The sequence below is a fragment of the Nyctereutes procyonoides genome, unplaced genomic scaffold, assembly GCF_905146905.1.
Source record: "Nyctereutes procyonoides isolate TBG_1078 unplaced genomic scaffold, NYPRO_anot_genome, whole genome shotgun sequence".
In the NCBI taxonomy this organism is placed as follows: Eukaryota; Metazoa; Chordata; class Mammalia; order Carnivora; family Canidae; genus Nyctereutes; species Nyctereutes procyonoides.
Window position 1 is genome coordinate 73198819 of NW_026575146.1, and position 25235 is coordinate 73224053.

At 54.3% G+C, this 25235-nt stretch overlaps 1 protein-coding gene across 10 annotated transcripts; it reads right to left on the minus strand.

Moving 5' to 3' along the window:
• Positions 1–868: 868 nt before the first annotated feature.
• Positions 869–24431, minus strand: KASH5 (KASH domain containing 5). Of its 10 annotated transcripts, none has more exons than XM_055311152.1 (20): positions 24199–24431; positions 22221–22358; positions 18275–18379; positions 17568–17754; positions 17011–17075; positions 15749–15815; positions 15340–15501; positions 14903–15020; positions 14520–14570; positions 9759–9836; positions 9448–9504; positions 9074–9133; positions 8394–8458; positions 8144–8231; positions 7694–7816; positions 5670–5728; positions 3776–3821; positions 2510–2560; positions 2237–2301; positions 869–2150 (listed from the first exon to the last, which is right to left on the minus strand). In XM_055311152.1, the coding sequence occupies exons 2-20, from the start codon at positions 22261–22263 to the stop codon at positions 1775–1777; spliced, it is 1866 nt and encodes a 621-aa protein (XP_055167127.1). In that variant the 5' UTR covers positions 22264–22358; positions 24199–24431; the 3' UTR covers positions 869–1774. The 10 variants fall into 10 exon arrangements, with proteins under 10 accessions (XP_055167127.1, XP_055167123.1, XP_055167121.1 ...); XM_055311148.1 differs by having other exon boundaries at positions 869–2153; XM_055311146.1 differs by having other exon boundaries at positions 869–2153; positions 7694–7837.
• Positions 24432–25235: the final 804 nt, after the last annotated feature.

A 25235-nucleotide genomic window follows, 5' to 3' on the forward strand; every position in this document is an offset into this window, starting at 1 on the left:
GGATCATGACCTGACCTGAAGGCATCTAGATGCTCAACCACTGAGCACCCAGGTGCCCCCCTAGAGCTGATACTGCCCTTTCCCTGCTCACAGCCCTTTCTTGGGCACTTGGGATTAAAGTTCAGGCTGGTGTTTAAAAACCTTTGTGGGCTCTTGCCTGCCTCACTTCTCACCAGTCTGTAGCCTCAAATCTTTCCTTGGCCCCCAAACACTCCCCCCCTTTTAAATCTCAGTAACATGGTGCTTTCTATGGCTCTCTGCACACACAGGCTCTTTCCCACCACCTGGTCTTCACACACACTATTCCCTTTGCCCATGACACCCTCCTCAGTCCCTGCTCACTGTAACAAACTTCACTCATCTTTCAAGACTGCACACAGATGTCACCTAACTGGGACAAAATTCCTATCCTCCTAGGATGGGTTTAATGCATTTTCTGGGCTCCTCTGGAGCCTGAAGCTACCTCTATCACTAAATGCTTTTAAATAGGGTGACTCTGATCCTCCCCTGCTCAAAACTCTCCGAATGAAGCCTCTGTGGTGCTGCAACTATTCTATATCTTGACCTGAGTTTTGGTTTTGTGGGTATTTGCATTATGCAAAAACTAATGCACCTGATACTAAGATGTGTCCACTTAACTGTATGGTTCTAATTTTAGTACATGTGCTGATGAAGCAAGCATGTCCATTTATATTTAAGTTACATCTCAATTAAAACTCAACAACAACAAAAAAAAACAAACAAGCAATAAAATCTCCCAAAGCTCCCATCATCCTGAGGAGAAAACCAGTGTTCCTCAGGCTGGCATTGGAGGGGCCTATTTTTCTAAAGTTTTATTTTCCTTAAAAAAAATATAATTTAATGAATGTTTAAAATATTTTATTTGAAAGAGCACACAAACATGAGTGGGGGGAAGGGCAGAGGGACAAACAGACTTCCTGCTGAGTGGGGAGACTGAAGTGAGGTTCCATCCGAGGACCTCGAGATCATGACCTGAGCAGAGGTCAGATGCCTAACAGACTGAGCCACCCAGATGCCCCTACAGCTTTATCTTCTAAGGTCTAATTGTGGCACATGGATGAGCAGTTAGTGATGAGTGAACAAAGGGCACACCGGTCCATCTCCTGCCAGCTGTTTGCACTGCAGTGGACATCTGTGATGTGTGCAGGACCCATATGTCTCTCTCCCTCTTTCTGCCAGGAGAAGGAAGAGGTGCTCTGTCTCCCAGCCTCTCTTGCAGCTAAGAGTGGTCACAATAAACACTTCCAGCAAATGAGACAGAAACACGGCTCTGTGGTTGGCTCTGGGAAGGCTACTGGTTTTCTTTATAAACAAAGGGGGAAAAAAAAAAAAACCCAAAGGGACATGTCCCCTTCTTCCTGCAGATGTGACACATGAAGCTATGTCTGCCACCTCCTGAGCAAGAGGAAGGACCAGGAGGATGATAAAGAATCCCAGCTCCCTTGACCTCCAGGCTGTGGAGACCCAGAGCTGTGGGCCCATTCTTCTCCTCCAGGCTGGTTTCAGGAGGAAAATAAGCCCCTAGCATTTAATCCATTATTGGGTGTGTTTTGGTATTGTTAAGAATTGTGGTCACTGATGTTAAAAAAAACCAAAAGACTTCACATAAAAACCCAATACAGGGGTGTGTGTCCTGGAGCACTGTATCTAGGGTTCCGGACCCGGGTCCTCCCAGGTCACGGTGGCACAACAATGGTAATAACAGTAGGAAGAGCCGCGAGGAATTCTCTGCCTAGGCCTTGCTCTGAGCGCCTCACACTGGAGGGGGCTGGAGGTAGCAGAGCTGGAGGTGGGGCCAGGTGGGGGGCGGGGACTGGCCCAGCAGCAGGATGGAGAGCAGGAGCAGCAGCAGCAGGCCCAGGATGGGTACCGGAATCAGCGGGTGCCGAGGGACCCTGGTGGGAGGCAGTCCAGTGCTTCGCAAGGTGCAAGGGGTGCTGGTGGTGTAGAGCCCCACCGTGTGACTGCCACTCTCCTTCTGGAGACGTTCTGGGGTGCACCTGAGCGGCTGGTGGTACATGGTGGGCAGGCAGAGTTGGCCGTAGACCTGGCCCCAGACAGGCCTCCTGACTGGGACCAGCTCTTTTACCACAGGCACCAGGGCTTGCTGCAGCTCTGGTTCAGCAGGGCTGCTGGACAGAAAGGAGAGCAGAGCAGTCATGCTGGACCCTTCCTGTGCCTCCAAGTCCCTTCCAGTCCCCACGGGTCCCGTTACCTCTCAGGAGGGCTTCCTGGGATGTCTCCAGGATGAGGGTCCCCCAGAGGGATGGGCAGACTGTCCTGGAGGGACGAAGGAGACAAACTTGGAACTCCCAGGTCTTGGATAGGGAGAGGCCCTTGGCCAGGCCACTGAACCAGGACAGAAGTGACCACATGGAAGGGGGTGGAACACAGTGAGACAGCCTGCCGGGTTGGGTTCTCAGTTCTGCCAGCTTCCAGCTGTATGCCCCGTAGGTCACCCCACATCTCCATGGCCCATTTGCCTTACCTGCTGGACAGGGTCCATGACAGTTCCCTCCTCACAGGGCTGAAGCAGAGTCTGCAGAAGGGAATGCAGGTAAAAAGCCAAAAAGCCAGAGGGCTCTCAGAGCAGAGCCCTGTGCCTGGCACACTGTGGGCACTCCATAATTATGTGAGCTGTTCAATACTACTATTTCCATTTGCATCTGATTCTGGAAGTATCCAAGCTCCGTGAGGGCAGAGACCCCATCTTCTCCAGGAGTCTAACCCTGTGCTGGGCCTAGTCCAGTGTGGGCACACTCTCTGCCTGCATCAGAACCTGCAGGTGCTTTAAGATGAAAGCCCCAAATATTCCCTCCAAGGGCCACCTCATCCCCCATGTCTCTCTGAAAGGGCACCCCCTCTGTTGGTCTCAGGCTTTCCCACCCACATCTTCGTCCCATGGATGCTGATGATGGCAGTAAAAGCAATAATAAGGAATCACAGGACAACCTGACTCAGCCCCTACCTTCACCACTGCCACCTACCTACTGTGTGCCTGCTCTGTGGGGGGGGGGGCGTGGGGGCTTTCACATGGTCCTTAGCCCTCCCCGCCCCCACTCTGACACTAGGGAGAAATCATGGTCAAGTCAGCTTGGAGGAAACTGAGGTGGGGCCCAGTATCCGTAGAGGGGAGTGGGAGGTGGGCTTTGCGGTCAGGCTGCTCAGAGAGACCATCTTGGATGCTTTGGACTCCAAGCGGCCTGGATGCCCGGCAAATACCTGGGCTCCCACATTCCCATCCTGAGGACTATGGGCTCCCTGCCTCTCCTGAGCTTCACTCCCTTTCCCAGCCTGAGAATGAGGACTGGTACCTGCACCTCACCCTGCTCCTTGGAGGCGCAAAGCTGCTGGTGTGTGTGGTGCCAGGAGGGAGAACCATGACAGGTGCTGTGCCCCAGGGAGTTCTGGGGTTGGCTGGGGAGGGCCCAGCCCCTTCCTGTGTGTGGGTGCATGTGCGTGTGCATTTTCGCATTCCGGGGGTGTAGCCACGTCTGTGAGGCCTGTGGCTTAGCGGCTGCCGCCCCATGTATGCGCTTGGGGGGTCCCCTGGGAACATTCTGGCCGCCCACTGGCCTGTAGGCCTTCCCCCACGACGCTGTCCGCTCTCATTAGCTATAGCAAGGGCCTTGTTATCTCTTGGCCAAATGATTTTTCTGTCTGCTCAAGAGAAGTGGGAGTGTGGGTGAGGGCTGGGAGGAGCTGTCACTGTATCACCCTCCTCAAGGGCCTGGAGTGGGTGGGGACTGCTTACCGTGGTCTGGGGCTCTACTTCCTCCTCATTCTCGCTTCTGGGCAACCTGAGGGGACAACAGAGTCATACTGCTTGGCTTGGCTCCCCTTCGCCCACCGTGGAGCTGGATGAACCTTTAAAGCAGGGGGTCTTAAATGGATGGATCTGGGGGTGTCCTCCCATGAAGAAACTGCTGTGTGTAGGTCAGTGTGCATATTTCACAGAGGAATTTTCAGCAAAAGGGTGTGTGACTCCCCCAAAGGGTAAGAGGGTCTCTTGATCAAACCGGCTTTCTCTTCCGCTGTTTTCCAGCTGATGCCCTAGCTAGGAGCTGAGGCTTCTGCTCAATTACTCTCCCAAACAAGACTCAGAGTTCTCCAGGACTCTAGGGCAGGGGTGGACTCCACCCCCCACTTTATGCCTGCGGGGCAGGGGCGGGGGTGAGGTTTGTGTCTTTTTCAGTGAGTCTCAGGTTTATTGGGTCTTCTTTTAGGACCAAGATTCCAGAAGCCAATTGTGAACATCTCTCCTCACAAATCATTTCTCTTCAGTGTGCAAGCTGCCAACTTCTGCCCCTCTGAGGGTTGCAGCTGCCTGAGCCCCTGGAATACCTCTCTGGGGACTCAGACCTCAAGCGGCCCAGCTCGAGTGCCCCTGAGAGACCCAGAGGTCCATACCATTGGCTACCACCTTTGTAGGGGATCCAGCAAGGGATTCAGGGATCCAGCCCTCCAGCTGCCAGTACCTTCACACCCTCAGAACACAGCTGTGTCTTCACTAGCACCCAGAAAGGTGTCCAGGTTGGTAAGCCCCCAGCCTCTGCTGCCCAGTCAGACACACATCTGTCTCATCCCCTGGGACTTCAACTTGCGCTCCAGGGGGCTCCTCTCTCGGCCTTCTCCAGATCACAGCTCTCACCCCTAGCTGCCACCTTTAGGGGGCACAGGATTCGCCTCCCTGGCTTCCAGCTTCCCGGTATCACACTGCCCTGATCCTGGGAAACTCAGGATCCAGCTCCCACCCTCACTGCTGCTCAGCCCCCCTCCCTTCCCTTCCCTGGTGACGTAGGGGGAGGTCATAGCTCTGGAGCCCCCTTCCTGCCCAATCTCAGCTTTCTCAGACAAGTCCAATTAGAGGCCAGTGGCAGGCAGCCTCATTAGTTGTCACAGCCGAGAGCCTGAAGGGGGGACAGCAGCAGGCGGGAGGCACCACAGGAAACCACAGGCCCCAAGGCCAGGCCCCAGGGGAGGGTGGGCCCAGACATCCAGTGCTTTAAGTCCCCTTAGAGGCCTGCACGTGCTTCATCACAATCCCAGGGCTGGGGCTACGTGGCACTAATGCTCACACCACCCCCATCATGAAGTAAGCAAGCTGGGGCTTGCTTTGAACCCAGGCTGTCCAAGTCCAGAGTCCTTGACTGTCTCCTGACTCCCTGGGTTCTCCATGGGTCAGTCTGGGTTTCAGTCATCCATCCCAGGGGTCCCTGGCCTTGGGAGAGGTGCGTTCAGTGACAGTGACAAAGTGATTGAGCTGTCCCATTAGCTAGCCAACTGTCTTCTTGTCTAGAAGTTTCCTATCTGAGTACTGCTCCTACGGGACCCCATTCAAGCATCATCTCCCCGGGAAGCCCCCCTGCTCTGCAGGTGGCCTGAAATGCCAGATGTCCTCCCAGAACCGGCTGGGTCAGAGTCTGTCTCCCTCTAGGCTAGGAGACACTGAGGGCAGGGCTGGGGGTGGCTCATCCAGGTTCACAGGATGAGGGTCACTTGAGTGTGAGGGAATGAATGAATGAAGGAGTGAATGACCTGTCACTCCCCTGGGGCTCTTCCAACCCTTGTAGTCTATTTGAATTTGTCAAAGAATGTAGTGTCACTCCAAGGCAGGGGGACGGCTTTGGAAGGGACAAACTTCTTACCACATTGATTGCTCCTGTCTTCCTCCATGAGGGTGTACTGGCTCTCCTTGGAAGTTTCTCTGTGGGAAAAGGAAAAGTTAGGTCTCCGGGGCTGTGACACCTGCAAGAATTCACCACCTACTTCTAGAACCTGTTGGACTCCTTCCCTGGGGCTGGTTCTCCCTCGCCCCAGGAGCAGAACCCAAACGAGGCTTGTGCAGCCACTGGATGTCCCTCAGGGTCCCACCTTACTGGGCTGCAAGATAAGATCGGCATCTCTGGGGGCACCCTGCGCCTACAGCCCGCTTGTCCAGAGCCCCATCTCCCCTGTCCACTTCCCTCTGCATATTCCTCTCACTCCATCCCAAGGCCCTGGCCTGGCTCAGGTTTCATCTTCTGGACTCTTGCCCCAGCCTCTCCCTGGCCTCCCTGACTCTAGCCGGTCCCCCTGGGGTTACCCAGGGATCTTTCTACATTCAAAGCTGACCATACCCAGAGCCGCCTGCCCTCAGGGGTCTTGCAGTTCTCAAAGGAGAAAAGTACAATCTCCTTGCTTGATAAGGAATTCCTGTCACAATCTGGTCTCATTGCTCCCTAGCCATTCACCACTCCATTTCCCAAGCATGTTCTGTGCTTTCCCACCCCACATCCTTGTGCCTGTGCTTTCTGCTGCCAGCAAGGCCTCTCTTTCCTCACACCACTTAACTTCTCCCTCTTCTCCAAAATAAACTCACAGTTTTCCTGTGACCCCCTCTCCAGTCTCCCATACAACACAGGTCCCCTTTTTGGTGGGCTCCCTCCGGGCCTGCCCCCACCTCTGCACACCCATGGCCCTGCATGAGGATGGCCCCTTTGCATGATGTCCCCACTGGGCCCTGAGTGGCTCCACAAGGTAGCTCCAGGACTCAGAGCAGGTGACCCCCAGAGGCCTAGGTCTAGATGGCACATCTGAGAGCTCACAGCAGAATTCACTCTGATTTATACCTCCTCTGAGGAATGTGACTGCCACCCACAGGCTGTGTGGCTGGGGACAGGTGACCTCTCTGAGCCTCAGCTTCCCATAGGTAACAGGATGAGGGATGAGGATGCCTACCTCGCAGAGATATCAGGGGAGGTAAATGACAAATCAGGGGCACCTGGGTGGCTCAATCAGTGAAGCATCCCACTCTTAGTTTTGGCTCAGGTCATGATCTGAGTCCTGGGATAAAGCCTCCTGTTGGTTCCGTTCTCAGTGTGGAGTCTGCTTGAGACTCTCTCTCTCTCCCTCTTGCTCTGCCCCTCTGCACACTCACACTCCCTCCCTTTCTCTCTCTCAAATAAATAAATAACTTAAAAAAAATCAGACAGCACTAGTGTTGAAGGGAAGCACAGAAGCTTCTCTCAACCCAGGGAGAAAGTAGCAAAGGAATGAGTTTCTCCTTTAAGAACAGTAAATAGTATAATTCTGAAGCATTGTTATTTTCAAGACAATGCAGTTACAGAGCTGTTAGCAATATTTTCTTTTAAAAAAAAAGGGAGACAGAGACTTTTGGTGATGATAGATTAAAATCTCACTTTTCTCTTGTGGACAATGAAGATGAATTGTCTCAGTTGTTTCAAAGGATGTTGAAATATTGCTCAGGTAATTACAGAAGTCCTAAAACAACCACTATGGTTGAGTTCCAGATTTCACAGTGGGCTGGCTAAGCTGTTCTTAAAAGTGCCTCGGATCCAAAAAGTAAAAGCTTACTGTATTTTTACGGCATTTGTCAGAAGGATGCACTTTTTACCTTCCCGCTGCAGAACCACTGTAAATGCAGTGCTTCCTGATACCATTTTTTCAACTACAAAATTACCACCATGCAGTCTGGGTTTGCTTTGTTTGCTCCTGTCTCCTACCCTCATGGGCCAGTCCCTAGAGGGCAAGGATGGTGTCCTGGCTGGCCTGGGCTCTGTGTCCAGCAGATGTGCCCATGGGATGGGCAACGAGCTCCTAGCACATGGAGTCCCAGGCCCCCTTCCCAGCTCCTGGACTCCAGTGGTCTCTGTGCCCTTCCCATGCTCACCTGTGCCCCAGTTGGGGCTTTAGAGGGAAACTCAGCTTCCTCATCAGTCTCAATGGCAACCTCCTCCCACTGCCACACTCCACACAGAGGGCTTGAGAGAGCAGCGGCTGCCACTTCTTGTTTCTGGGAGAGGAGAAGTCCTTTCTAAGGCCAGGGAGGGCCAGGTGAAGGCAAAAGTCGGGTGAGAGATGGGGATGGAGATGGGCTGAGGCATTGAGGCATGGGGTGGGAGGAGACAAGGGGCTGGTGTGAGGCTGGGCTGGGAAGCAGGGAGAGGCAGGGCCTGGGAAGGGTTTGGCAGCAGGACCAAGGATGGGGGTGGGGATGATGTAGGTGAAGGATTGAGATGGTCCTGGTTGGGGGGGGGGGGATGGGGTGCAGTGAGAATCAGGGCTGGGTTAGAGCCGGGGCTGGCAATGGGTTGGGGTGCTCCCCAGGAGCCAGGCCCACCTGCTGAATGGCCTCAATCTCTACACCCAGCGATGGGGGCAGCAGCCTGGTCCAGCCCACTCTTCTCACTTGGGCCCCTTCTGATAGCCTAGCCACATGGTCAAGAGGGGAAGGCTCTCTTTGTGCCTGCCCACTACCCATCAGTATACCCCCTCTGGGGTGGCTACTTTGCCCACCTTGTGGCTGGAGGTCAGGGTTCCTGGCCTTGGGGCTCCCCTCCTGTCTCCTCCACCCCTTATATTCCACTCACTCGTCTCGCCCCTCCTGGGTCTGACTCAGCTTCTCCTCCAGGTGTGAGATTTCCAGCCTCAGTTCCTGCAAAGGAGGGAGTGGGGGACCCCTGCCCCTCTGTTCTTCTCCATCTCCCAGCCTTGGGCTCCTCTGACAGTCAATTCCACTCCTCTGATTTCCCTGGGCTCCTCCAGAAGCGTCTTGCCCAGGGACAAGGGGAAGAGAGCAGTGACAGAAACTCAGGAAGCCAAAGAGAGCTAGAGAGCAGCAGGAACCCAGAGGTAGCCCACCAGCCAGGAAGATTAAAAACAGGATACATGGCCACAGATTCATGGAGAGGTAAAAGACTCGTGAGGAGTAAGAGACTCAGAACCCTGATCAGGGACCCACAGAGAGGAGAGTTATCCCTGGAGACAGATTAGATCAACGAAAGGCAGGCACACAGAAAGATAAGCAGGGGAGATGCACTGGTGACAAGACCCTCCCAGAGAATGAAACTGGACCCGAGATGGAGTTATGCAGGGTGGGAGAGAGAGGAAGGAAACAAAGGGCAAGTGAAAAGGTAGAGAGAGAGACACACACACATACACAACTCCAGAAAAAGAGAGACAGGGGCAGGAGGAGGCAGCAAATCACAGAGATGGCAGAAGAGTGGGGCCAGGCAGGGGGCCACGGGTGGGCAGGAGGGCAGTCGGGTACCTGGGTGGTTGTTCTGTACTCCTCCAACGTCTTGACCAGACCCTCGGCGTGGTGAGTGCGCTGGAGAAGTCCAAAGCCCCCTGAGACTGGGCCCAGCCCCGCAAAGATGCTGAGGCAGGGCTAGGGGTAGGGGAGACTGGAAGAGTGAGTCTGAGGGAAGAGCTTGGGCCTGGGGGAAGAGCGCCAGGTTTCTAAATCCTGCAGGGACATACCTGCCACCCTGGGTGCAGGGAACCCTCTGACCCCTCCAGGCTGTTTATCCAGGGGATGAGACCCAGGCAGGACTTCCCTTTCCAGACCTTGGGGCAGGGGCAGGGGACAGCCGGGAACACATGGGAGGTAAATGTCCTTCACCACCCCCTGGGGTCTCTCACCTCAGAGAGGACAGCATCTCGTTGGCAAATGAGGCGTTCACACTCACAGAGCTGCCACTGCCAAGGAAGGAGCCCATCCATCTGTCCAGCCTCCTGGGACTGGCCTCAGCTAGTGCTGCCCTTCCCAGCCCACCCAACTCTCCCGAGCCCCTCTCAAGCTCCCACGATGTCTCTGGACATGAGCTACCCCAAAAGGGATTGCAGCTGAGCTGCCCAGAGCCCTGGGAACCTGATAGCTGGATGAAGGCCCCGGCTTTCACGAGGCCAGAGCGGCGGAAACTGAAAAAAATGGTACCAGGGAGGAATGGCACCTTCAAAGCCTCCTTCTCTGTGGCCAGCTCCTCGCTCCTCCTTTTGACTCCATCCCGTTCAGCCAGCAGCTTCCCGTTCTGGAAGAAGGAAAAGACCGGTCAAGTCCACTTCAGCCAATGGCAATGTTAGTACCCACAGCTGGCATTTTCTCAACCGCTGACATGCCATGACAGGCCTCAGGCACTTTATAGGTTTGGGTTCATTTAACCCCTCCACCCATCCTATGAGATCCCAGTTTGATTTCTCTGTGCATCATTGGGTACACAAATGTACTTCACAGGGCTGGTAACAGTATCTGCTAGACTGTCCTGAACACCTTGCAAGTGTTACCTCATTTCTTCTGCAGTATTGTGAAGGTAAAGACAGGTTGAGCAACCTCCACCCCTAGCCCACCGCCTGCTTCCCCACCCCCCAAGTCATACAGGTGGTAATTCATGCAAACACACACTATTAAGCACAAAGCATTCAGAATAGCACCCTGCACATGTGGAAGGATGTTCAGGAAATGTAAAATACATGTTTTTAAGATATTTTCAAAACTTCATGTTTTTCACACACACACGAGTAAAAATACCAGTATAATGGACTCCCACTACTCATCGGCCAACTTCAGTAATTATTTACATTTCCCTGGTTTCTTCCCTATCCTCCAAGGTTTTTTTTTTTTTTAATATTTATTTATTCATGAGAGACACACAGAGAGAGAGAGAGAGGCAGAGACATAGGCAGAGGGAGAAGCAGGCTCCATGCAGGGAGCCTGACGTGGGACTCGATCCTGGGTCTCCAGGATCACACCCTGGGCCAAAGGCAGCGCTAAACTGCTGAGCCACCTGGGCTGCCCTCCTCCAAGGTTTTTTTGTCTTGTTTCGTTTCACAGATGATTCTAAAGCAAATGCCAGATATTCTATTATTTCTATGTGGAACGACTCTCAGCATTTTAATTTCCTGCTTAAGGAATTTTTTACTTTACCAAACTCGCAATACCAACTATCACTCTTAACAAAAGTAATAATTCCTTACTATTGCATATGGAATTTGTGGTTTTTTTTTTTTTATTTTGGTTGTCTCACAAAGATCTTTTCACATTGAGTCTTTTATATGAGGATCCAAACAAGGTCTGCTGTGGTTTTTGGCTGAAATGTCTCAGTTCTTTTCCTCTGACAGTGGTTGCTCACCTCCCTGACACTTTGGGGACCCTTCTTTTGTTTAGGAAATCAGGTTATTTGTCCTGTGGAGTTGGTGCATTAGGATTTGGCTTCCTGAGTTCTCATTCTCTGTGCTGGATGCTCACCACATTCCTCCCACCTCTTTACTTCCTCTGCAGAAGTGGGTAGCTCCAGGGCCCTGACCAGGCTCCCGTTCAATTTTCTGGCAGGAAGATTTCACGGGTGCTGTACACGTCATATTGCACCATTCGGGAAGAATGTAATGTCTGGTTGTCCCAACTGTTAATGTTTTTATTGGCATCACCCCCTCCCCCCCCGCCTCTTAATTTTACGAAGGAAATTGAGGATTGGAGAGGCTGAGAAACCTGGCCAAAGTCACATGGTGAATGGACTCAAACCCAAATCTGACTCTAAAGGTTGCATTTCTAACAACCAGACTCTGAGCCAGACGCACCCTGGGTGAGAGTAGGGAACCAGTTTCATCTCTGGCCTCAGGGAGCTCATTGCGAGAGGTGGAGACAGGTACAGAAGCAGATATAACAATGCCAGAGGTAGACTCTGATGAGGCCTAGGGCCTGGGCCCTGTGGAAGCCTGGATGAGAGACTTCCTCAAGAGGCAGGTCGGGGGCACCTTGAGTCCTCCAGGGTGAGAATTATCCCAGAAAAGAAGGGGGCCAGGAAATGGGATCTAACAATAAAATGGCCCCAAATCCAGTCTATTAGAGTTTCTAGGGACCAGAAACTTAGCAACTTGCCCTGATTTGGATGTGAAGTAGCCACGGGCAAAAGCATTTCAGGGCAGAGAGGCTCTGGACTTTCCTCACCACACCCCTCCTCCCAGTCCCCCTGGGGACACCAAGGCCAGTTCCTCCCTTTTCTCAGCTGGCTGGGCTCCAAGTCCTCCATCAGCCGTCCCTCCCTCTTGGTCTCAGCGGGCCTGCGCTGCCAGGTGAAGGGCAGAGGAAGGACAGGCCAGGAATGCTGTGTCAACATCTGTCCACCTGGCAGGGATTTGGAGGCTGGATCCTGGGCCACCCTGTAGGGAACCTGGTTACTCAGCCTCTCCTGCCTTCTTCTGCAGTAATCGGAGCCCTACTCTGTAGATTGTCCGTAGGAAAGCCGAGTGTCTGAGTGTCCCTTATTCCAGCATTATTCGACTGTAACTTGAGAACTCAATCTATAGATGCTCTGTAGGCTGCTGTGGGGAGGAGGCAACCAAGAATAGCTCTGGTTTATCGAGCGCCTAGGATGTCCCAGGCGCTGCTCAAGGCACTTGACCTGGCAGCTGGCCTTCTGGGCTGGGAAGTGGCAGAGACTGCTGGCTGCCATACACCCTGCTTATTCCTTCTTCTGCTTTTGTTGGGGGGTCTACCCTCCACGTGGGCAGGCAGGTCCTAGCCCCACCCTGGGGGGTGAATAAGAGGGAACTCGCAGCAGATTCAGAACTGGCTGGGTAGTTAACCCAGTGGCCATTCATGTCCCTTCTTCCTTGCTCATCTCCCACTCCAGAGGCTGAGGAAGGTCAGGTATTCTCCCAGCCTCCCTTCCAGCTTGGGGTGTCCTGTCATCCAGTTCCTGCCAGTGGGATGGAAGTGAGGTATGCTGGGGTGATGGGTATAGTGGGGGTGTTCCTGGAAAACCTTTTCCTTCTGACAAAAAAAAGAGGTGTTGGGAGGAGCATTAGCTGGACCCCCTTTCCCCTCTTTGTCCTGCTTTGAATGAGACGAGAGTGGAGGTGCTGCAGCCATCTGCGATCACGAGGCCACAGGCTGAGGAACAAGCCTGAGTCACCAAATCAACCCAGAGACCTTTAAAGCCTCTTGTTAAGGAAATGAGTGTCCTTCGGATTGAAGCCACCAATTCTTTGGTCCTCTCCTTGGAGCTGAAAGGATTCTGGCCCATTCGAGGTTGGATTACCCATGCCAGAGAGCGGTTTGGCTATAATCATATGATGTCACTTTGGCAATAAGATATAAGGGGGGAGGTTCTGCCTTGGGGCTTTAGGAAAAAATTTCTCTTTGTTCTTAAAAAGAGATGTTCTTGAAGAATATAGTCACATCCTGTCTGCACTCCATGCCTCACACTATAACAGCCATCCCATGGTGAGATTCCCATCGTCCAGAGGTCAGAATTTTCACATAAGAGTCAGAGATCAACAGTGGAAAAGTTTGGGATTTAAATGTAAAAGCTATAATACAGATGTAGGACAAAGAGATTTGGGGACATCAGACAGAATCAGTATCACTGCCTGGACTGGGCAGAGATCCTTAGTGCAGTGGAGGCTGTGGGAGAGTCAAAGAAGAGAGCAGTTGAGGGAAAGCAGGCCCTGAATCAGCCCCAAGCCCCAGGTTAGCTGCTAGGGGTGGAGAGGAAGGGTGTAGTTGAACCACGCAACCCCTGGGATGTCTGGGAATCCAAGGGGGCTCAGCCCTCAGAACCAGCAAGGCCCGGGAGTAACAGACTGGAGGTGGCTGTGTGAGGAGTGGAGGCAAAGGCCACTTGTGGCCACAAAGAGTCTCAGAAAAGCAGCCAAGCCTCCTCTGTGGCCATGGAAGGGTGTGGAAGTGGCTGAGGGAGAGCCCCAGGGGCCCTCGTGTGTTGGGGAGTCAAGGGCCACCACCAGCAGATGCAGTGAGTACTGTATGTCCAGAGACCAGAGGCAATGTCAGCCTCCCAGTGGATTCCAACGTGTGGTGGTGACTAAGGCTGAAGACCAGATGGGATGATCAACATCAATCTTGTGACCAGCAGAGAGAACAGACATTGAGCGAGGACCGCCATCCCTGGAACACTTAGATGCCACCTTGCAGGGGGCCAGTGATGAGTTTCATCAATTGAGGAGTTTCAGTTCCACTTAAAAAGGCCTAGGTGGACCCAGATTTACTGAGATGATATTTCTTTCTCGGATGGGATGGGGCTTGAATCAGACATGCGGCTGAACTGAGCCATTTCAGACAACACGTGCTAGGCCCTGGGGCTGAACGCAGGCATTAATTTCTATAACAATCCCACCAAACAGCCTCCTAGCATTCTTAGAGGATAAAACAAAGGCTCCAGAGGGAGGGAGGACCCATGCCTGATATTAAGCTGTCTTATAAGTGGCAGAGATGGGATGTGAACTCAGGGTTTTTTTCAAGGCCTGTGTAAATTTCCACCATTAAAAAAATGCTAATATATGAACAACACTGGTTAACTTTCAGTGAGGACTTCCCATTCATCCTGCCTCATGCTTCCTCTTGTTTAAATCTCATGCAGCCCAATGGGGGAGGTTCTGTTATTTTGCCCATTGCTATAGGTGAGGACACTGAGGTACAGGGAGTGGATGGACTGGCCCATGCTTATGTAGGCAGCCCCAGCGTGAACTCAGGCAGTCTGCCCCATGGTCCTCACTCTTTTGAACCGGGGCCATACTTACACGCAGTGATAAGACCCTCAGAGACATTTGTATGTTATTGGGATTCTGGGGTCTCCCTTTACAGACCATCAGGGTGTTTGGGTGCAGGCTCCCTGGGGTGTTTGAGGGTAGCAGGGGTAGAGTGGGAAGGTCCTGAGGCTTGGGGAATGGGTGGGGATGGGCACTAGGCCTCAGCTCACCTCCTCCTGCAGAGTCTCCATCTCGGCCACCAGATGCTGCTGCTCTTTTTCCTGAACAACAACCCCAAAGAGAGGACAAAGGCTTCTTTTGGGGCCTCCTTGCCTCCGTATTGGCCTTCTCCCACACCTGGGAATACATCTTGGATCTGGGTTATTGAGGAGCAAGGCTGGGAGGATGAGTCTGGGAGCCCTGATGGCTCCTGCTGTCCCCCCTGTCATGAGAGGAGTGGCAAATAGATCTGGACCCTAAGTCTTGGGCAAACAGGATCTGGAGTCAGAGAGGAAGCCAGGGTAACTTCTATTCCATGGTCAGACTCTGTTGCTCAGACTCCAAGAAAGGGGGAAGGAAGAGAGCAGCTTTGTGCCCCTTGCCCAGAACCCACCGTCTGCCGGGCCTGGGCCAGGAGCCTGCGATTCTGTTCCTCCAGGTTCTTGGCCAGAGTCTTCAGGTCCTCCAGCTCCTCATTCACAGCCCTGGCACACTGCAGAGCCTGCTGGGTACTGAGTGGGGGTGGGGCAGGTAGGCCACATGAGAGGGAAACCGTAGAGATAGCTCCACTCAAGAAAGCGGGAAGTAACAGAAAATCCTAGACAGAGACCTAGGGGTTGGGTACAGAGATCCAGAGGGAAAGGAGGGGAGGAATTTGGTGCAGGGGACAGAGACCCAGTTTCTACCTAAAAGACTAAGGGGGTGGGACAGAAAGAGGAAGTGCAGAAAGGGACAGTGTGGGGTCACAGACAGGGCAGGAAGTGCAGGGAGAACAAATGGAAAGTGAGCTGAGTAGGGCTGCGGTAAGAGGGACACAGGCCCCTGGCCCACCTGCGAAGTTGCTTGCGCAGGGCTGTGATCTCCTCACCCAGGCGTGTGGCCCCCTCTTCAGCTGTTTCCACGCTGCGCTGGAGCTTGGCGTTCTCCCCGGCCAGCCTGCGGTTGCTGAGCTCCAGGTCCTCCAGGCTGCTCAGCAGGTCAGCTGTGGCGGGCCTGAGGTCAGGGAAGGGCTGGTCACAGGCCACAACCCTCCACCTTCCCAGGTGGGGTAGGGGGTGGCCGCAGTGGGGAGATGAGGCTCTTCTGGAGAAAGAGAAACAATAGAGAGACTGCCCTGCTCTCTGGGAGCTAGCAGCATGGCCCACCCCATCCCTCACCCACTCCGCAAGGACCCCAAGCTCTAAGGGTAGAGGCTGGAGGGCGTGGGCAGTGGGGAAGGGAGGTGGGGGGGCATTGGTACATCTCAGGTCTGGGGTCTTCGCCTCCGAAGCTCTCCAAGTTGGCTGGCTCCTCGGCTTCTGGGCATCCTGGAGGGAGACAGACAGAGGGTGGTAGGCTCCTGGTGACCTTAGGCGGGGGGGGGCAGGTTGCGGCCTTGGCCTCCACTAGCCTCACCCTTACATTTGCCCTGGGTCATCTCATCTGCTCCTGGGGCTATGGTTACATCCACTATCTGAAAGGCCTCTTGTTCATTGGTACCCTGAGCTCAAGCTGGATCTCTCTCATAGCCCTGGATTCACACCTGACATGGGCGGTGGCAGCCCCTCAACTGCCCCGAAACCTGTTCCTCTTCCTGGTTTCCCTCCCACCCAGCCACCCAGCCACTGGGCTGTCCTCCCTCCCTCGCTCCTCCTCATCCCCACAGTCCATAGGAGTCCAGGCCCTGACCCCTCCTCCCTGACTCTGCTCTACTCTCTTGGCTCAGGTTTCTCCTTCTCCTCCTGGACCCACAACCTCCTCCCCAGCCTCCAGCCTTCACATCCTGACCTTCCCCCTACTTGGGAGGGGTGTTATCTCAACCGGAGTTTACCTGCCCCTCCCATGGCCCCCCAAGCCCAATAGGAAGAGGTTCAAGGAAATGTCAAGGAAACTGTACATGTAGATTTGCTTTTGTTTTGTTTTTGTAAGGTATAAGGGGAGAGCTTTTTCTATGGAGCACCTGCTACATGTGAGGCCCTAGGGATAAAATGGGGAACAGCTCAACTAACCAAATAGCAGGGTAAGTGACTCAATCAGATGGTCAGATTTCTCCAGGAAAGACAGGCAGGCCTCTGAGTGAGCCTGGACAGCCAGGGACCTTAGCCTGGGGCATCCCAGGGCTTCCCAAGGTGGGGCTTCCCCAGCTGTGGGAAGTTTTAGGGAGAATCGCCCAAGCAGAAGACCCTGGAGGGCAGGTAGGCCTGAGGGATCAAAGACTAGAGAGTAGACAGGAGCCCATTATGCTGACAAGGACAGGTGGGCTTGGGCTTGTGTGCAGTTAGGAGGAGGTGTGCAGTTAGGAGGAGGACTTGGAACCAGCCCTGAAGAAAAAAAAAACCCAAAGCTCAGGGACAGTGGGGGAGGCAGCCATAGAGATGCCTGGAAGGCCAAACTCACAGCTCCAGACTAGAGCAAATGTTCCAGGGGTCCCACCCCATGCCCCTGGCTCTGTCCCCTGGTGGGAAGTCCCCCCACTGTCTGACCCTGGGCCTGCCTGCTTTATTCTATATATGGTAGTCTCACCAGATGGCGGTTGCTGGGAGGTCAGGGCCCCCTCACAGGCTGTCTCCTCTTCCAGCTCTAATCCCCTGTATCAAAGGGATGAGGCTTAGAGCCCCCTGCAGCCACCCCCAATCCTGCTTGGCCTCGGCCTCACAGGGAGGGTTGCTGGTGGCAGGAGGGGCCGAGTCAGGTGAGAGCAAGAGCATTGAGAGACCCACCATGGGGAGGAAGGTAAGGCCAGATGGCAGGAACTCCGGGCCAGATGGAAGAACAGGAGAGGGCAAGGACTGGGTTTGGAGAAGGGGTGGGGAGGGGCCTCTGTCGGCCCCCCAGCACCCTCATTCCTCCCCCTTCCAGTCCCTTTTATTTCTGCCTCCCCCCATCACAGGAACTTTGTTTTCAGACTCTCCACCCCATCCTCCCAACCCCATCTCTTCACTTTTCTCTCCTCCTCAGTCTACTTCAAACTACAAGTAGGCCCCTTTGCCCAAAGGGTGCTGGCTGCAGTAAGCAGGTATGAGGTTAGATCTTAGGAAGGACTTCCGGGGGTGGGGAGGGCTAGAGGTGCAGAGACCTACCCATCCAACTGACAGGCAGCGATCCAGTCTCGCATGACGGCAAGGAAGGTGTCCAAGTCCACAGTGGCCTGAGGACCCTCCCCATTGGGGTCCAGGTTGCAGGCCAGTGTTCGGAGGCGTGTATCCTGGGGGCCACGGCCTGTCACAGCCTCCAGGTAGGCTAGCACGTGGGTCACAGTCACAATGCCTGGGGACAGACCATGATGTGAGGGAGTCTGGGGCAGGTGGGGGGTAGGGACAGGCGATAGCTTGAAAGTAGAACACCAGTGGCTGGGCTGGAGCCTCCCCCCCCCCCGCCCCCACCATCCCCCCAGCACCATGGCTTAACAGAGACATTTTGGGCAAGTCTTTCCTCTCCCCTGAGTCAACCTTTTCACCTGGAAATGGAGCCCAGCCATCCTCACTCACAAGGTAGACCAGAGAGGACCCGCTGTGCCCTATCAGGCTTACGGGGGCTGCCCTCTCTCCCTCTCCCCAGGCCCTACCCTCTTCCATTAATGTCCTTGCCCTGAATGGCCTCCATCCCTTTACCCTACTTCCTTCCCAAAGCTTCGCACAATCACCCAGCTTGTCCTGCAGGCCCCCCAAGAAAGGGTCCTAGCCCATCCCTCTCTCTAAGGCTCCCATTTCCAGCTGCCCCCAATCCCTTATTATTCTGTGTGTCTACAGGCCCAGGGCTGCCTGGCCCCCCCTTGCACCCTCCCAACCTGTCCTTTGGGTGTCACAAGCTTCGAACATAGAGTTGAGTATTTGCTCCTCCAAGCTCAGCAGCGTCCCCAGGCTCCCCTCCTCCAGCTGGTCCCAGAGGTACACTGGGGAGACAAGAGGAATTGCCCACCCATGAGAAGGCAGGAGAGAAGTGGCTCTAGGTCCTGTGCTCCTGCAGCAGGGAAGGAACTCCAACTACCTGGAGTTGGGGCTAGTGGGGACAGCAATGTAAGGGTCTCTGAGTGGCCTCCTAGCTCCCCATCCTGAGGATGCGGGTCCCATCTTTCTAGGGATTGACCCAGGAGGTGCCCCCTGCTGTCTAATCCTTTGTGTCCAAGCCACTTGGGAACCCAGATGACAAAAGCTCTGAGATTGCCCTTTACTCCTCTCTTCTCCTGCCTGCGAGGCTCTGCTCAGAGGGGGCTAGGGGCAGAGGAGGGCAAAGAGAGGATTCCGGGAGGAGCTGAGGGTGAAGGGGAGCCCAGGAGCCAGGAACAATCCAATAAGGCACGGGCAGCCTGGATCAATTCTGCCGGCTGCATCTCCTGTCTAGGGGGCTGGGTCTCTCTCCTACCTGAATCCCCAGGCGAGGCTGGCGTCATTGGCGCCCACAGCCCGGGCCTGAGATGAGAGGGGTGAATAATCTAGGCAGGGTAGGCAGTAAGGGAGTGGTTAGGAGCTCAGAGCCCAGCTACGCAACTGTGTGCAAGTCAATTCTCCCTTTGGAGCCTCAATTTCCCCACCAGTAAAATGAGTGGGTATTGATGCCCCTCCCTCCCTTACCAGGGCTGGGAGCAGTAGGTTTGTGTATGGGAATAGCCCTCCCAACAGAGATACACAATGTGCATGTCCCCAGGTCTGTTTGTTCATCTCTGTATCTATAGTACCGGCATATAGTAAGCACTCAATAAATGCTCCAAGATACAGGAGGAGATCCTCCACCCCAGGAGTTACTGGACTCTGCGTCTTTGGAACTAGAAGTGACTTTCAAGGTTCCCTGTCCTGCCCTTGAACAACCGGGTATGGCAGCAGGTCTCGCGTGGGCTGCAGTCTGACAGACCCAAGAGGCAACCCTAGTAAGGAGCATAGACTCTCTGAGCCTCAGTTTCTTCCTCTGGAAAATGGGGGTGTTTCCTCCCTCCCAGAGAGGAAGTGAGGTAAAATCTAGAAAGGCTGGGGAGCCTGGGTGGCTCCATCAGTGAAGTGTCTGCCTTCAGCTCAGGTCATGATTCCCTGGATCCTGGAATCCAGACCTCATCAAGCTCTCTGCTTAGAGGGGAATCTGCTTCTCCCTCTCCCTCTGCCTGCCACTCCCCGTTTGTGCTCGCTCCCTGTCAAATAAATAAATAAAATTCTTAAAAAAAAAAAATCTAGAAAGGCCCTGGGCTGAAGGCCTGGCATGTGGTAGAGGCTCAATAACAGAACTGAACATTTATTTAGCAGTTAGTAGATGCCTTTCCTCTTCTGGGGGTTTTGTATGGACCCTGGTGGCTGCTATCATTAGCCCCATTTTACAGAGGAGGAGACTCGCACAGAGAAGTTAGGAATTTGCCCCAGGTCATCTGTTCAACATACAAATGCTTCTTTTTTTTTTTAAGTATGCTCCCCCCCCCCCCAATGTGGAACTTGAACTCACAGCCCTGAGATCAAGAATCGCATGCTCTACCGACTGAGCCAACCAGGCGTCCATGATTGCTCTAATTCTTTTTACTCTCAGGGGATTCTTTGTAGAGAGCTAAAATTCAGCCCCTTCAGGTTTGAACCCATGCTCCTAGGAGAAGGGGGAAGGAACCCACAGTTGGGGGACACCAGGGCCCCTGCTGGAGCTTTACCTGAACTCTCCTGTTTGCTCCTCTCATTGTGCTCCCCAGGTAACCAAGGAGCACCCTGAGGCCCAGCAAGAATCACAGCCTGAGAGGTCACTCCCTGGGGCTGCCCAGCCAGGGAGAGTGGAGCCAGAGTCAACCGGGGACTGTCTGGCTCAGGGGATCCATACGGGTCTTCAGTCCCTCCCTGGGGTCCCCCAGGAACATGTCACTGCTTCTCCTGTTCTCTTTTCTTTGTTTCCGTCCTCAGTGTCTCTATCTCTCTCTGTGTCTCTGCCTTTCTCTAGTTTTCTCTCTGGCTCCTTCTCTCCATCTTCCTCCCCATCTCTCTTTCCAGACCCCTGCCTCTCTGTTTTCTCTGGGCTTCTTTTCCCATTATCTCGGTGACTCTCTGTTCCCTGAGCCTTCTCTCTCCTTGCCTGACAGTCTCAGCATCTCTGCCCCCTCCCTCCCTGGGTCTGTCTCCATTTCTCCGGGTGTGTCCTTCCCTTTCCTTCAGAAGCCTCCCCAGCTGGCTTGGCCCTGGCCCACGGGATCCTTGGTGGCTGCACGCCCTCTGCTGGTGTCCACGAAGCTGCTGTGGCAAGTCTCTTGGTCCACCTGCCCTCGGTCCCTGCACCCAGGTGTCTGCCTCCTACCTTCCCCTCTGGAAAGCCTCCTGAGGCCAGAGTCCAGGCCCGTAGCCTGGAGAAAAGATGCAAGCCCTGCTGCTGGACCCTGGGAGCCTCAAAGAAAGCAGTCCTGCCTCTCCCCTAGGGTGGGAGCCTCTTCCCCCATCACAATAAGCTCTCCCACTTAGCAGGTGAATTTTAGAGAGGACCACCCAGTGTCTCCCTTCCCCTTACTTCTGAAGCTGGCTTTCACACCATTTGGGTATACATCCATCCAAACAATCAAGGACCATAACTGAGCTCCTTGGAGTCAGACATGGTTCTAGGGCAGCACTAACCAAACAGGGCAGGCACGTGCCACACACTGTTCTTGAGTGCTTGAACTGTGGTGAGACTTAAGTCACCCTGTTAGTATAAACTACACACCATATCTTGAAGCCCTGGTATGAAAAAACAAAGGAATATCTCCAATACATTTTTATATTAATTACATGCTGAAAGAATACCACTTTGGATATATTAGGTTGAATAAAATTATTCTTGTTCATTTTGCCTGTTTCTTTTTCTTTTAAATGTGGCTACAAGGGGCTTCTGGGTGGCTCAGTCAGTTAGGTGTCTGCCTTTGGCTCAGGTCATGATCTCAGGGTCCTGGGATCGAGCCCCACATCTGGCTCCCCACTCAACAGGGAGCCTGCTTCTCCCTCTCCCTTTCCCTGTTGCTCTGCCTACTGCACACTCTCTCTCTCTCTGTCAAATAAATAAATATATTTTTTTTAAATGTGGCTACTAGGGGCTCCTGGGTGGCTCAGTCAGTGGGGCGACCAGCTCTTGGATTTCAGCTCGGGTTATGATCTCAGAGTCATGGAATAGAGACCCACATTGGGCTCCATGCTCAGCAGGGAATCCGCTTGAGATTCTTCCTCTCCCTCTGACCCTCCCCTCCACTTTCTCTTTCAAATAAGGCTATAAATCTTTTTTTAAAAATTTAGAAATATGGCTACTAACAAAATTTAAAATCACAATTATGGCTCACAAGTTGGACAGCACTGCTCTACGGACCAGGAACCAGAGTGAATACAACAGACTCTCACCTCACGGAAAGTATGTTCTAGTGGGAGAGAGAGAAAAAAACAGACGATGTCTGTCCGTGCTCTGAGGAGAAGCAGGAGAGGGGAGTGAATGTGAAAGAAAGCTTTTCAAAGGAAGGAGAGATCTGAATGAAGTGAGGGGAAAGCCTTAGGGAAGGGTGCCCTGCACAGAGGGTACATATAGTGAGTGCAAAGGTTTCTGCTCCAGCTTCCGCAGAGCAGACAAGATGTGGTGTCCACACAGGTGGGCACACAGGGGGCCCTTCAATGACAGCTCACTCACTCCCACCCTGCACCAAGGTGGAGGCTCAGACACCCCAAGCCACCTCTCTCAAGTCCCTGAGGCACAACCTGGCACCCACTCCCCCACTGCTTCCCTCCTCATCCTCCCATGGGGGCAAAAAGGGGATAGCCACCTACTTTTTGCAGCAGGGCCACCTGCCTGGCCCTCTGGAACATCCATGGGCCTCCCCGGTTGTTCTGCAGGTGGTGGAGAAACTAAAAGCCTGCCTCCATCCCTGGGAGGGGCTGACAAAGGCTCGAAGGCTCTAAGAGCTCCTGGAAGGACAAATGGGCATAGCCTCCTCAGACCAGACACCCCGCCCCACCTGTGCCCCAGGCCGCTCTGGGTTCTCAGAACCTGTTTGCCCACCCCTGCTTCCACCAGAGCAGCTCCCGCTCAGACCTGTTTTATGGATTGGAGGTGTGGGCTGGGGAAAGGGGCGGGGGCAAGGAGTGGGCAGCAGAGATCAAAGAGTGGCTGGGGGTGGGGGTCACTCCCTCCTTGCTTCCCTTCCACTCGTCCTGTCAAGTCCCTAACCTGGTTTCTCCTCGCCCTACGACTTTACCCTGTCCACTCCTCTCCTTCCCTACATCTCTGGGCCAGGCCCCATCCTTTCCTCCTGGACCCTCATCCCATCCTCCCCAGCCTCCCGGTCTCCAGACTTTCCCCTCCTATGCATCCCCACAGGGCCCCAGAGCTGACCTGCCCCTCTCCTGCTCAGTGTTCTCCCATGGCTCCCCAGTACCCCAGGGACAGAACCTAGACCCCGGACCCAGCATCGAAGGCCCTTGCATAGCCTGGCCCTGCACACCTCCACAAACCCAAATCACACTTGCAGTTCCAGCAGCTCTGAACTGCATGCTCTCCCCCACACCGGCCTGGCTGTTTCCACCCCCCCACCCCCCCGCCCCTGGTTTCTGCCTGGGACAATCTCCTTTCCAGCCCTTCCTGTCTTGGCTCACATCCCCCTACTCTGGGAAAATGTTTCTGAATGAGCTGCTGTGTCTGGATTCTCACACTGCCCTGGGTGACTGACGTTCTGCTATTATCAGCCTGTTTTAGGAACTGTTTGGCTCCCATGTGAATGTGACCCCATCTTTTTCCTACTCTGATCCCTGCCATGGATCCCTAGTGCCCTCAGGACTAAGTCCTAGCTCTTCCGGCTCGGGACAGAGTGCTCTCTGCAATTCCTTGTCTCTTTTTGTCATTTTTCTCTCCACTGCCGACCTCCAGGGCCCTCACCCTCATCACAACTATGGCACTTGTGGCCCCTGCTCTGGCTCACAGCCTTCCCTGACTCCCCGGACCAGTTAGGGACTCCCTCCTCTGTGCCCTGACAATGACTTGTCCTGCCTCCATTATAACCAGCTTGACTATATGACTTACTGTCCCAATGCCAGGACACTTTCAAGAGCAAGAAGGGTGCTATTAATAATTACACCGGACAACACTGCCCATCGGGGCTGAACTGGGCACACTAGGGCAGATGGTCAACATCAGGTCACCTAGGGCCTGTCTGTCCTCACCCCACCCGCTCGTCACCCCTTTCCTCACTAAGTGCTCCCTACACCCTGCTCTCCGTGGCCTCAGCCGGCCCCACAGTCATGGAGTGCACACTTCCTGGAAGCTTTTAGAATGTCCTAGAAAAAGCGGTCTTTGAAGGGAGACCTCCGGGTTTGGACAACGCTGGAGGGGTGTCGGGGTGGGGGTGGGGGTGATGGCTATGGGGCCTGAGTAGTGAAAGGTCTGGCACTGGTAGCCCCGGATAGGGACTTGAGGGGAGGAGGGAGAGTGAGGGAGGGTCTTTGACAGGCAGGCTAGAGCAGGAGGAGGACACAGGCAGGATTTAAGGGGGTCTGGGTCTTAAAGGGGTCTTTGAGCAGGTTTCTGGGGCGTCTCTGGATTTCTGGGGGTGTCTGACTGGATTCCAGAGGTCTCTGACAGGATTTGGGAGGGGACTCTGACAAGAATTTTGGCGGGTTTGACAAGACTTGTGGGGATCTCTGACAGGACTTCGGGCCGGGGTGGGGGGGGGGGTGTCCCTGATAGTATTTGGGAAAGGAATAGTAGTATGGGGGGGGGGTAGCCCGGCAGGCTCTGAGGGAGAAGTCTGACCGAATTTCGAGAAGATTCTGAGGAGATTTCAGGCGTCGTCTATCGGATTTCCTGGAGAGTACTTTTCAGTATTTCTGAGGGTATTTGGTCAGGATTTCAGGAAAACCTTTTGGAAGGCCTTGATATCGGGGATGCTCCCCCACGATTCAGGAGCTCCAACAGGGCTTCTCTCGGGAACCTCGCCACCGCCGGGGCGCACCTGGGCCCACGTCCGGCGGGACACAGCAGGAGACCGCGACTGACCAACGGCAATTGGGTAGCACGGAGGTGCGCGTGCGCCGTGCCACCAGGAAAAGACAGGGGGCGGGGTGGGACCGAGAGCGCGCGTGGCGTCTAAACCCCGCCCCACCTGGGCTCCTCCTCGCGACGCAGGCGCGCACCGCGCTCTGTCCTGTCTGTTACCTGCAACCGCGAGGCCGCGCATGCGTAGGGCTACCGGGGCGCGCCCCCGGCCTGGTGGAGCCGGCGCATGCGTACTGGCCGAGCGGGCCAAGGCTGCGGGGTTTACCGCGGGTAGGGCACCCGAGGTGTCCCTGCGTCCTCTGCGCCGGGGTCTTCTCGTCTCAAGCTTGAGTGTAATGGGCCCAAGTAAGGGAGAGTTAGATTGAGGCACCCCTTGTCCATCCCCTCCTTTTTATCAGCTACTAAGTCATGCCCCTTTGCCGTCTGTTCTGTGCCAGGCTGCCCATCACCATCACAATGATGTCCTGCCCTGTCTTGCTCTAGCACTCCCGCGCCCTCTGGGGCTCCAGTCACCATATACTAATAAATCCCTGAAGGAGTCTTTCTCAAACCGTTTCATTCATCCCTTATAGGAGAGAGTGGGGAGGAAAATACCCTGTTTTTCCCATCAGACAAGAGAGAATTACACCCAAAATTGACTCCCAAGAAAGGGGATTTGGGACATAAGATGTGCCAGCCATCCGTCCGCCTTTCTGCTAGCAGAGACACAGAAAAGGTTGCATCCCACCATCATTCATTCAGCTGTCACGTCCTCAGACCTTCCCCGGTCACACTGCTGCATTGGGCCCCCTTCT